This window comes from Vombatus ursinus, unplaced genomic scaffold (assembly GCF_900497805.2).
Source record: "Vombatus ursinus unplaced genomic scaffold, bare-nosed wombat genome assembly UNPS02014781.1, whole genome shotgun sequence".
Taxonomy (NCBI): domain Eukaryota; kingdom Metazoa; phylum Chordata; class Mammalia; order Diprotodontia; family Vombatidae; genus Vombatus; species Vombatus ursinus.
The window spans coordinates 34239060-34252906 of record NW_020954559.1 but is presented as its reverse complement, the minus strand read 5'-3'; the positions used below and the strand labels follow the sequence as shown (position 1 = coordinate 34252906).

The window sequence follows — 13847 nt, the reverse complement described above, 5'->3', positions numbered from 1 at the left end:
TGGTGTTGTCTTCATTCTCTGTAGGTGACCAAGGTTTCCCAGGTACAACAGGACCCAGAGGTGATCCAGGTTTCAAAGGTGATAAAGGTGATGCTGGTCTTCCTGGACAGCCAGGATCAATGGATCAAGTGGACATGGACAGTATGAAGGGCCAGAAAGGAGATCAAGGAGAAAAAGGTAATATTTCTTTGATTTTGACCTGGAAAAAGGGAGGAGCTTTTAACCCAAAGTACCACAAAATAGACTAGTGTTCTCCCCTCCCCTAACTAGCTAATATTGGCATCAACTTTCATTTTACATAAGTCTTCAAAAAGTAAATATGATTTCTCTTATCTGACAGTACTACAACATATATTTTTTCAAATGAATAATTCTTTTTAAATTCTGTTATTATATCAGAAAATTCAATATTTCAAATTTTAACTTGAGAAAATTAGTACTACTTAGAATAATGTTATTTTCTTAAAATGAAAAAGTGCTACTTTAATTATCTTACTATTTTTAGTTTTCTCATCCCTTAGAAAACTCTCCCTTTAAATGTTATGTTAAATAACTTATCAAGATATAGTTTTGTGGAGGTCAGACCCAAGACAGCAGAATAAGGCAAGAACTCTCCTGAACTCTCCCAAATTCACTTCTAAACAACTATAAAATAATACCTCAAAACAAATTCTGTATCAGCAGAACCAATAAAAGGATGAGATGAAGCAATTTTGTAATGCAAGACAACTTAGAAGGGTGGAAGGAAAGGTCAGTCCAGTCTAGTTGTGCCTGGAGAAATTAGCAGTGAGACTCCATGCCTGTGTAGGCAAGGCAGCATCAAAGACCTATGCCACCAGTGTAGGCTAGCAGCAAGGTCCCATGGTCCTAGCATAATCCAGTAGCAACTGGCTCAGGCCAGTAGTGAGGCTCTGTGCCCCCCAGTGCAGTTGAGCACTGAGGCCCTGGTGCAAGAAGCTTGAGACAGTGCTCCCTCTACCCCAGGAGCACAGCCCAACTTTAAAATAAAGGTAAAAGTCAAGGAATAGACTGAAAAAATGAGAAAGAAAGCAGAAAAAGAGCCTGACTATAGAAAGTTACTATGATGACACGGAAGATTAAAACACAAACTCAGAAGAGGACAACAATGTCAAAATGGCTACAATAAAGAATCAAAGAAAAATGTGAATTGATCTCAGGCCCAGAAAGCACTCTTGGAAGTGAGCAAAAAAGAATTTTAAAAATCAAATAAGAGAGAGAAGAAATATTGAGAAAAGAAATGAAAGCGGTACAAGAGAATTCTGAAAAAAGACTCAGCCACTTACTAAAGGAAGTACAAAAAAATGGAAAAAATATTCAAAAACAACTCCTTAAAAATAAGAATTAGCCAAATGGAAAAATAGGTACAAAAGCTCATTGAAGAAAATAATTCCTTAAAAATTAGAATTGGGCAAGTGGAATCTAATGACTTTATGAGGCATCAAGAAACAATAAAACAAAATCAAAAGAATGAAAAAAACAGAAAAAAAAATGTGAAATATCTCATTGGAAAAAACAACTGACCTGTAAAATAGATCCAGTATAGATAATTTAAGAATTATTGGATTCTCTGTAAGGCATGATCAAAAGAAGAGCCTGAACATCACATTTCAAGAAATTATCAAGGATAATTGATATCCTATAACAAGAAAGTAGAATAGAAATTGAAAGAATTCATTCATCACCTCCTAAAAGAGATCCCAAAATGAAAATGGCCAGGAATATTTTAGCCAAATTCCAGAGCTAGGAGTCTCTGGGTCAAGGATAAAATATTGCAAGCAGCTAGAAAGAAACAATACAAATATCATGGAGCAACAGTCAGGATAATACAAAATTTAGCAGCTTCTAACTTAAAGGATTAGAGGACTGAGAATACAATATTCCAGAGGACAAAGAGCTAGGATTACAACCAAGAATCACCTACCCAGTAAAACTGAGTATAATCCTTCAGGAGGAAAATAGATATTAAATGAAATAGAGGACTTTGTGAAAAGATCAGACCTGAACAGAAAATCTGATTTTAAAATACAAGACTCAAGAGAAGCATGAAGAGGTAGACAAGAAAGAGAAAACATAAGGAATTCATAAGGTTAAATTGTTTACACTCCTACATAGGAAGATTAAACTAGTAACTCTAATGAACTTTGTGACTAGTAGGGCAGTTAGAAGGGATGTACATAGACAGAGAGTATGGGTATAAGTTGATTAGGATGGGATGATATCCAAAAAAACAAAATTAAGGGATGAGAAAGAGGATTGCACTGGGAGAAGAAGGAAGGGAGAATTAGAATGGAGTAAATTCTCTCACATGAAGGAGCATGAAAGAGCTATTACAATGGAAGAAAAGATGGGGAAGTTGTGGGGGTGGCAATGCTTGAACCTTTCTCTCAATTGGAATTGACTCAAAGAGGGAATAACATACACCCTCAGTTGGGTATAGAAATCTATCTTACTCTGTAGGGAAACAGGGGGAGGGAGAGGAATAAGAAGAAGGTAGGAAGTAATAGAAGGGAGGGTGGGTTAGGGGAAGTAGTGGTTAGAAGCAAAACTTTTGTGAGGAGGAACAAGGTGAAAGGAGAGAGGGAGGAGGATAAACTGGAGGGAAATACACAGTAATCACAACTGTGAATATGAATGGGATGAATTCACCCATAAAACAGAAGCAAATAGCAGAGCAGATTCAAAAGCAGAATCCTACAATATGTTATTTACAAGAAATACATTTGAAACAGACACACAGAAGAAAGGTAAGGGCTGGAGAAGAATCTATTATGCTTCAGCTGAAGTTAAAAAAAAAGCATGGGTAAGATATAGTTTTTGCCCTTTTTGCTCCCTTAATTCTATTTTGTAATAGATGAATTAAAAACACATATGGAAATATTTCATAATTAATTATTATAAAGGATGGGGGGCAGGACTGGACCTGTGATTTCACTGATAATAGAATCTCTAAGATAAGGAAACTCCCTCCATCAGTGCAGGTCAGTACCTTAGAGTCTTTAAGAGTTGCCTAGGGCAGAGAAGTCAAATTATTAGTGTTTTGTTTTTGTTTCTAGCACAATGCTTTATAAATAATAGGCAATAAATATTTATTAAATTCTGCTCTCTCTGTGTCTCTGCCTCCCTGCCTCTGCCTTTCTGTCTCTTTTACTACTTGTGATACTCAGGACAAACTGGGCCGATTGGAGATAAAGGCGCCAGAGGAGATCCTGGTACTCCAGGAGTACCTGGGAAGGATGGACAAGCAGGAACTCCAGGCCACCCAGGTATAGGACATCATTTTGGTGCTGCAATGTATATTTTGAGTGTAATGTCAAAGTAATATGTGAATGTTGCTAAAAAATCTTTTGATTTTTTTTGATGTTTTTTTCTCTCTCTTTTTTTTTTAAGGTCCTAAAGGTGATCAAGGTCTTGGGGGATCACCAGGTGCTCCAGGACTACCAGGACCAAAGGGTTCTGTTGGTGGAATGGGCTTGCCAGGTAAATTGTGACCTTGTGAATCTTCTTTGTGGGGCAGCTAGGTGGCGCAGTGGACAGAGCTCTGGCCTTGAAGTCAGGAGGACGTGAGTTCAAATCTAGTCTCAGATACATGACACTAGCTGTGTGACCTTGAGGAAGTCATTTAACCCTAATTGCCTCACAAAGCAAAAAAAAAAAAAAGAGAGAATCTTCTTTGCAGTGCATAATAAAGCGCAATTAATAGTGACAGGACCAGTCCGCCAAATGAAATCATATAGTATAGTCTGGAAAGGAAGAGATCACACTTAAATTCACAAATATATAGTATTTTCATTTATTAATTTACTACCTATTTACAAAGTCAGCATCACTCATGTTGACTTATCACGTTAACTTAAAGAGTATCCCAATACATTGCGAACTTTTTTCTTGAAGTCAGAAAATTAATAGGATGATGAAATTTCCAAAGAAACTATCTTTCCACTGAAAAGAGTTTCCAATTAATTTGAACCTGATTGTTTTTTAATATTGTTTTTATGTATATCATGGTAGCTACTATCTCACTCAATTCTCAACATTCCCTGATTTCTCTCTAGCATTTTTCTCTGTCTTTGACATGCATATTATTTTCATAATGATTTTTATAGAGACAAATCCAGTGCTTTGTCCATTACGTCGTGCTTAATTGTCTATATTTTTTTACAGAATTCAGAGAATTGCCAGGGTCGTTCCAAAGAGAAATTATTTGCTTAGAATCACATAGCTAGTATGTTTCAAAAATAGTACAGGTCTTTCTGACTCAAATCCAATTTTTTATCTCTGTGCCATGTAACAAAGTTTTAGAAAATTGGGACACTGGGTGGGGATGTAACTTGCTGATGGGACTCCTATATCGTGGTGGGGCAAGACTGAAAACTCAGCTTCTCCTGACTCCAAGATTGGCTCTTTGTCCACTAATTCCCTAACTCTTTTTACATAATAGGTGCTTAATAATCAATCTGTGAACACTTATTAAGTGCCTATTGTGTGTCAGGCATAGAATTGAATTCCAATCAAGTTGTCTTTTAGCCTATATTTTCTTTAAATTTTTTTGATGTTTTTTTTGAGACTACTGCTGACAATCATCAGTCACCTTCTCCTTTGTGTCTTATGAACTAGTATATGCTGTAAATAAGCCCTTGGTTCCTTCTGCTTAGTAACAACATGAAATATTTGCTGGCAAACTCTGTTTCTGTGCTCTTTCATCCTCCTCATTGTACCCACTGTTTTGTATTGGTAAAATGTCTTGATGAAGTGGTTATAATCAACATCACTGCCTGTGCTTTTATCCATTTTGGTCTGGTCCAATTACTCTTCTTGACTTCATCTTTTTGGGTTCTATTTCTGCTTTCTTATATGGAACTTCTAATTGGACTTTAGAGCCCAGATATAGTTGTCCCAGTATCATCAACGGAATAGATAACTACCTTTTGTAGCAATCTGGCAAATCCATTCCATATTTGTCATATTAAAGAGATTTACCAGTGTGGATATGCATCAGTAAATCCAGTGGTATTGTCAGCTAATTATTGGTCCTTGGGCAGACACAGGATATTGAAAGCATTATTCATTTCTCACTTGCTGTTAGGTCATATTCAGAAAGCTGTATCTTTCTTTGCAACCTTTGCCTTTTTTTTCCATTGCTACCACTGTGATAACAGGAGAGGGTCACAGAAGACTGAGGGCCATTTTATGCTCAAATTTGTTTCCTGAGTTGCCATGGCAAAAATGAAATAAAAATAAATTATTATAAAGCATGCATACCAGAGACTCTGGGAATGAGTCACTCTGTACTCAGTGAGAATAATCCTCATCCAGCAAATAGATAAGCAGTCCATCTGTTGCTACGACCATAATCAAAGTCTTTTGGCTTGGTAGAACCTATTACAGTTTATCTTCTAATGACCCATATTTTTGTGAAGTCAGGATCACTTCCATATCAAGATAGAGCAAGGAGATAGGATAACTTTAATAGAGATTGCCCTTTGTAAAAGAAGTATAAATTTGTTTTTCATATACAATATATCAATGACCAGTGATGGACTGTTTTACAGACTTGTGACTAAAATTTCTAAAAACTCAACAACAAAAAATAGACATGAAACAGACATGAAACATAAGCTATAATAGAAAAAATTTCCTGGGAAAATAGGATTGAACTGGTTGTTTATTTTATAGCTGTCAATTATTGATTACCCTTTGGTAAATTAGATTCTTTGCTAATATCTTCCATAAAAAAAATTTCATAGTCCTCTGACTTCATCACATGAGGCCTAATAGTTCTTTGACCCAGTTGGAAACTCCAGAACTAACCCAGGCTCAGTCATTAATCCTTCTTTTTGGTCATTTGCTTCAGTGATGTGAACTCTGAAAAGATGATAGTGAGAGATGCAGTTGTTTAGGCCATGGTACACTAACTAGTCTGGATAGTGAATTCCTTTGTCTATGGCATAGTATTGGGAAAATAGTCTGTTAAGTTTTCCATGTCTGTCTAAACTTCTAACCTAAGCATTTTCAGGCAAGGGCATCTGGCATTAAAAACCCAGGGAAACCCTAAGAACAAATAAACTTCTAAGGTGTTTTACTACCTGTTGGATTTTCATACTCATTTTACAGGCTCTCAATTTTCCATATTTCTAATTTTAGACTTTTCTTAGTCTTAACCTTATTGATAGATAAACCTTTGCCTATCTCCATTTGGACATATAGACCTTGAATCTCCCTTTCCATTTCCTGGCTTGTTGCTAAATGATCCCTGAATTGACCTGGCTTTGGTTTGTCATACCTACGTTCAGTTTGCCCTTAGATGTGGCTGATATTGTTGTGTAAAGATTAGGAATCTATTTACTCCCAGGCAGTAAGGTGGTAGAATGGATAGAGTGCAGGACTGAGAGTCAGGAAGAACTGAGTTCAAATCGGGTTTCACAAACCTGTTAGTTCTGTGGCCTGGGGGATGTTGCTTTACCTGGCTGTTTTGGTTTCCTTATCTATAAAATGGGGGTGTTCATAGCATCTCTCACCATTGTTTGTTGTGAGGACAAAATGAGATAATTGTAAAGTACTATATAAATGCTAGCTATTATTACTAATGAATAACCTGAGTTCCCATTGTAGTTAGTTAACTGGGGAATCTGGCCATCTCTGCCTGTCATGATTGTGGTGGCTTCATTATTTTATCTAAAACATGAAATATGAGATTGTAATTTATGGAATTGCGTGAATTGAGATTTAGGAAATAGGCATTTGCATGAAGATTTATGGATAATAAAATACAGGAACTGTTAACAAAACATTTAGCTCTCAAAATGCTAGATTTCCTGTATTTGGATCCAGAGGGCTTGGGTTTTCATCTTGACTCTCTTACTATTACCTATGTGATTTTGCAGAGGTTCCTTGATTTCTCTGAGATAGTTTTCTCATCCGTAAAATGAGGGAGCTGGACCAGATAATCTCTCTAAATTTCCTTCTAGTTTTTATCAGTGAGCCCAAGTAGAAGTTAATGTAACCATCTTGCTACTTCATTCTTGGCTACATTCTTGATACTTCTTTCATTTTTCAATTAAAAATATAAACTTGAGGGTTGGTTCACTAGAGATTGAAAATCCTGTGGCTTGTATTTTTAGGATCACCTGGAGAAAAAGGAGCACAAGGAATCCCAGGCTCTCAAGGTATCCCAGGCTTCCCTGGATTAAAAGGAGAAAAAGGAGTGAAGGGAGAAGCAGGTCGCCCAGGCATTGGGACTCCTGGACTTCCTGGTGAAAAGGTATTTACCATCTTTTGTTTAAGGGCTCACTCCCTTCCACTACATCCCTCATTCTAATATACTAGCTTTGATATTTATTTTTATTAGTATTGACATTCCCTTTATGGATGCAGCTTATACCCCTCTATGCTTACACTAATTGTCCATGTCCAATTGTAAATTTCACCAGATGTATTGAAGATCATCATCTTGGTCTTCATGGATACTAGCGTAGCATTCAAGCTATCTATCCATTTCTTATCTCTTAATCTTACTACATGACTAACATCCTCCTTTTTTGGTTCATACATATTCTTGGTGATATTTAATATGCTAATCATGTATTTGTAAGTCATAACTAATAATGTGCCATAGCCTATTTATATCCACTACGCGTAGAAGCCATTAGTTTTTCAGTGGTTTTCAGTAATTGCTTTTCATTTTGATTCTTCTATCATTTTATAGCCTTAGAAAGTTACCTAAAATCTCTAAGAGTTTAAGCTGCAAAGAAAGTGCCAATATGTGTTGATAGAGGGAGCTTCTTTATCTGGGACCTATATCCTTATCTATATCCTATATCTATATTCCTTATCCTTATCTATATCAATAAAATTACAAGTCTAGTTTTTATCCCTAACCCATGACCTTAGTGTTCTATGATGGCATAGTCATATAGCATCACTGGGAGAATCAATGCTAAAAAGATTTTTTTTTTGACTGGTGTTTTTTTTTCCTGTAGCAGAGAGTAATCTGGGATATAAACAAGTTTTGTATTATATATAGTCTTTGTTTATTTTATATTAAATTGATTTTAGTGTATAGTACTTTCCCTCACACACATAAATAAAATTTCAGAAATTTTGATGGTAGATTAATGACTAGGGAGAGAATAATTGATTGAAGACAGAAAAAATAATTATGTGTCATTTAAAATGGAGGTATAGATAATGGATGAAAGGTAGAGTAAAAAAGGAAGGGTCTGGTCATTTTTTTCTAAGGTGCTAGATATGTCTCTTGTATATTAATAAGAAGTGGATTCTTCATGTGAAAATAAAATCATCTGATGCTGCTGCCGTTAATAATTTGCTCATAAACATCCACTTTGAGGTAGGCAGTGTAATACAATCTCCCATTTGACAGATGAGGCTGGGTGATGTAGTGACTTGCTATGATCACACCTGGTAAGTGTCAGAGTCAAGATTTGAATCCAGATCTCCTGACCCCAAATCCAGTGCTCTTTCCATTTCAGAATAAGAGCAGTAGAGGCAGTTGGTGGCTCAGTGGATAGAGCACTGGCCCTGGAGTCAGGAGGACCTGAGTTCAAATCTGGCCTCAGACACATAATACTTCCTAGCTGTGTGACCCTGGGCAAGTCACTTAACTCCAATTGCCTCACTTAAAAAAAAAAAAAGAATAAGAGCAGTAATACTTGCCATTTGTGTAATGCTTTACTAAATATTTGAGACACCTCATCTCATTTAATCCTAGCAGTAGGTAGGGTAGGTACCAGCATCCTCAGGAAACACAAGGTTCCAAGAGGTCAATGACAATAAGAAATATCTATTAAGGACCTAGAATGTGCAGAATGTGTAGGAGATAAAAACAGTGAATAATGATATATAGTATTTGAATTGCTTTCATGTTTGCAGAGTGTTTTACATTTCTTGTTTCGTTGATTCTCAAAACCCCATGAAGTAGGTCTCTTCATCCTGGTTTTTACAGATAAGGAAAATGAAACTGTCTGAACCTTGTCTGGCCTCATACAGCTAATATATTTCTGAGGCAAGATTTGAATTCAGGGGGGCAGCTAGGTGGCGCAGCAGAAAGAGCACTGGCCTTGAATTCAGGAGGACCTGAGTTCAAATCCGGCCTCAGACACAAAACACTTATTAGCTGTGTGACCCTGGGCAAGTCACTTAACCCCAATTACCCAGCAAAAACAAAAACAAACAAACAAACAAACAAAAAAAGATTTGAATTCAGGTCTTCCCAAGTCTATCACTCTATCTAAGCTAGCTTACTGCCTCATAAAAAGTCTAGTTATGACAGTATCTGTCTTCAGTGAGCTTATGGTCTGGCAGTGTGGACTCTAAGACTTGTTGCAAGACTCACATCTAATAAGTGGCAGACCCAAGCCACTTGTTTCAATTCCACCGCAGCCGTCTCTTCAGCAAAAGGTCAGGAAATGCTGGTGTGGGAACTCCTACTCTCAAATGTGAACTCAAATGTGTGCGTTTTTTTCCTTGCTTACAGGGAGACCCTGGACCTTCAGGTTTTCCAGGAAGGCCCGGAGAGAAGGGAGAGAAGGGAAGCCCCGGGATCCCGGGGATGCCTGGTCCCCCGGGTCCTGGAGGATCTCCTGGGAATGTTGGTTATCCAGGCAAGTGGAAGAAGGCCTTCTTTCTGAATTTGGGGATTAAAATGAACAAGAAGTCAACAAAATTAAAGGGGCCTCTTATTTTCATTAGGGAGCCCTGGAATACCTGGAGAGAAGGGTGACAAAGGACTTCCTGGTTTGGATGGCGTTCCTGGAGTTAAAGGAGATGCAGGTAGAGAACGACTCTGAAAACACAAGCTTGGAATGGATGCCATGTGATGTCCCTAAAAAATGGGGGCATAATTAGTATTGACAATATTGATAGATGTCTTTGTAATTGTGATTTGGTCATAAAGTTTTTTTTAATGGTTTGCATTAATCACCATCAGATTCTCAGGAGGATAACAGAATCAAAGAAGGAAGGAGAGAAACAAACATTTATTAAGTGCCTACTGTGTGCCAGGCACTGTTCTCAGTGCTTTACAAATATTATCACAACAACCCTGAGAGGAAGGTGTTATCATTTATCCCCATTTTACAGTTGAGGAAAATGAAGCAGATAGTGGCTAAATGGTTTATCCAGGGTCACAGAGTTAGTAAGTTTCTGAAGCTGGTTTTGAACTCAGGTCTTCCTGATATGATGCGTGGCACTCTATCTATTAAGTCACCAAGAACATCAAATATCAAAACCTGAAAGGACTTTAACAGTTACATAATCCAAAACCCTCATTTTATAGGTAGGAAACTGAGGCAAAGAGAGGGAAAGTGACCAGTGCCACAGTTTGTTAGTAGCTCATTCCTAGATCTCATTTCTCTTTTTCTCATATTGCCCACCAGCTTGGTTCATTCAATTCTAGATTTTGCTATGCTTTTAGTGTTGGATGTCTGAACCCTCATCACTTTTTGAAGGTTTCCACATGCATTTACAAATGTACTAAGTCTTGCCCTACTTGGCCTCAATGGTGTGAGGGACTCCTAGATGTGGAAAATTTTGTCACTTATGGAGATTTAATTTATAAATTTCTAGCATTTATACAACTCTTAGAGAAGTTGTATGGGGGCCCCGAAGGGTTAAGTGATTTCCCCAGCATCACAAGACTAATATGTTCTAGAGGCAGGTCTCTGAGACTCTAAGCCCATGTCTCTATCCATTGTGCCAGGCTTCCTTTCCCACTGCACTTAAGTAGTGATGTAAAGAGGGGTTGGGAGGAGGAGCAGGGAGGGAAGAAGAATGACTATTTGTAGACATGATGGACAAAAGAGAATTATGAATTGTACCTTTTATAAGATTTGGAGCAACTGATTAATTTGCTTTGAGACTGAGGTTAGTGACCCAAGAATCTGATAACTCCAGAGTGAGTTGTGGAACATTTCTTCTTCTTTGTTAGGTCAGCCTGGCCTTCCAGGTCCAGCAGGTCCAAGTGGCCAAAAAGGTGAACCAGGTGGTGATGGAATTCCAGGATCAGCTGGTGAGAAGGGTGAACCAGGTATGTGCCCTAACCCACTGATTTTTTTTCCTTTCTGTTCATTTGAAACATATATTCCAACACATGTGCCTACCCAGTTTCCTCTCACATACCAGAATTACTTGTGGGGGATCTTTACCTATTGCCTTCAGTCTGGAAGACTTCAAGGTAGAAATGTTTCCAGATCACAAATTAAAATCTTAAAACACATTTACAGGGTCTCAGGAGCAAACTCAAAAGCAGAAGAAATGGTATAATGGTTTAGGATTGCTACATTTCTTCTATTCATCTTCTTCCCTTATTCCCTGTGTTTATACCAATGGTTTTCCGTCTTCCTTCTCTACCAATTTTCATACAGATTTAGTTACTTCTTGGTTTTGGTAATGGGAGCTTAGTTGGATGTGATATAATAATAATCACTATAGGTTATTCATGGTACAGGTCTTTATACCTCTTACCTGAAAGGTGTTAGATGATTACCTATGAAAGAATATAAAATTCCAAATTCCTTAGATATTTTGATCCTTTTGCAATTATAGATCCCAAACTCTCTCTCCTTTCTGGTTCTGTGTTATTCTTGGCCACATCTTCCCATAATTTCCCATAATTTCTACATAGAAGTTCCATCCAATATACTGAAGACTTTCTGGTTCTCTGGATACCTCTGGGGTATCAGTATGGCATCCAGGCTTTCTCTCTGCCATTTCTCATTCTCATTACATGATTGGCCCAACTCCTTTTCCAGTCATATATGCCCTTCTTATTGTCTTTTATGCTATCTTTAAGTAGCACAAAATAATTTGATATTATTGAATTTCAAATATATAGTCAAAGGGTTTGTAATAACAAATTGTGGAATAAGGAATTTTACCGATCAGATGCAATTAGTTAATTGATGAGTATCCTACAGAGTGAACTCAACTTGTATATTATTGCTAGTCTTTATTGGAAGGACAAATTGGTTTTTTTAAAAGTAGAATACAACTTTGATTCTCACTATTTCAATATTTCCCTTATAGGTCTTCCAGGAAGAGGACTTCCAGGATTTCCAGGTTCCAAAGGAGATAAAGGTAATAGTTACTGAATGTGGACTCCTTTAGAATGTATTCTTGTTTTTACACTAATTTATATCAACAGAGTTGGAGGTAAGAAATTTGCAAGACTCAGCTAGTCAGTTTCTGTTCCATTGGCAGCATCTTGGACTTGAGAGATAAGTAGCTTCTTGGGGTGCAATGTCCTGCAAGGCATTTGTTGTTTAATTCATGGATTGGAATGGTGTCGGTTATTGGTTAGAGATTCTGCTTCTATTTTTTTTAAACTAATTGAATGAATTCTACTAGCTAGGAAAATATCACATATGTGTGTATACATGTACGTGCATAGTATATGTATATGCAATTTTGAATTATATCCATATCTTTATAAGAAACATCCTAAATGAGAAAATAGGACATATCAAAACTTGAACAAAAGGCTGCTACTACACAAACAACATTTATGGAGTCCTCCTTCATGCAAGGAACTGAACATGCTAAAGTTACAAAGAAAAACATTTTAAAATAATCCCACTATTCATCGATACCAGTAAATACAAGTGACAAAACACACAGAGGTCAATGTAGTCACCTATAGCATTCAGAGATGTGATTGTGAAATAATAGATTCTAAGTAATTGTGGAGCTGGAAGGAGAGTTCATGTCATAGTAACAGCTCACATTTATATAGTGCTGTAAGACTTGCAAGGTGCTTGCCTCACTGCCACATAAAAAGGAAGGTACTGCATGTGTTATTCCCATTTCATAGATGAGGAAACTGAGGCTCAGTGAGTTGGGATAATTTGTCCAGGGCACCATTTGCTAATTGTTGTACTTATTAAAATGCCAAACACTGGATTAGATGAATATGGGAATATTCATGATGGAGGTGAAAAATGAATAACATTTTGAAGAAGAGAGATGCAAGAACCAGAGAACTTTTGCTCTCAACTGGTTCCATAAGCTCTCCCTAGAGTGAGCTCAAACCTTTTGTGCTGGGTATCAATTGGCTTTGCTCTTGTGAATTCCCTGGACCAGGGATGACAGGATGGCCTAGGTTTGGGCTTACTCCATTGCTGTGTCTTCCTTTAGTCAAGCCCATTCCAAATTGGAGAACTTCTTTGAATAGGTACCTCTTAGGGCTATTGAAGTATTGAATGGCTACAGGATAGGGCAATGAATGAGGCACCCTGCTATTGTTTTGGTAGTAAGTTGGAGCTACACAGAAGGGGAATCCAAGTGATCACATACAATGTGCTGTAACAGATTGCCCCTATAATATATTGTGTTTTTTATTCATTACCTTTTATTGATATTAGGGACCATATAGTGTCAGTAATTTCTGTATTTCATTCCTTTTCTTTTAAAATAATATCTAAAATACCTGAAATAATCTCAGAATTTTAGCAGGCAAATTTGGAGGAATGCATTCATAAACACTGAAGGATATTCCTCTCTAGAAGTGATACTTTTATTGATCTAGCCATGCCATATTCATATATACATCAATAATCTTTTGATAGAAATGTAACCATAAAATAAATGAGTAAGTGGGATATACCCAGGTGCTTGTTATTCTATGCTTATTTTCTAGAGATGATTATGGAGTGAAATTAGAACGTTTGGTGTAAAATGAAGGGAAAATTGGTGGAACACCTGCTTACTTAATGGGGTCCTTCACTGAGTTCACCCATGGGCAGCATGCTGGTAGATCATGAGAAAAATGCTACATGAAAAGTTTAATAGATTGGGCCAGACAATATTTATGTATT

At 37.1% G+C, this 13847-nt stretch overlaps 1 protein-coding gene across 1 annotated transcript in view; it reads left to right on the top strand.

Moving 5' to 3' along the window:
* The window catches only part of LOC114046113 (collagen alpha-1(IV) chain-like), a 204058-nt gene that overhangs the window by 162373 nt on the left and 27838 nt on the right, over positions 1-13847 (top strand). Inside the window, exons 34-41 of the mRNA XM_027866369.1 lie at positions 25-177; positions 3186-3284; positions 3409-3498; positions 7140-7279; positions 9512-9638; positions 9727-9807; positions 10964-11062; positions 12061-12111. Coding sequence (XP_027722170.1) covers positions 25-177; positions 3186-3284; positions 3409-3498; positions 7140-7279; positions 9512-9638; positions 9727-9807; positions 10964-11062; positions 12061-12111 — 840 coding nt within the window. The remainder of the gene's footprint in view (positions 1-24; positions 178-3185; positions 3285-3408; positions 3499-7139; positions 7280-9511; positions 9639-9726; positions 9808-10963; positions 11063-12060; positions 12112-13847) is intronic.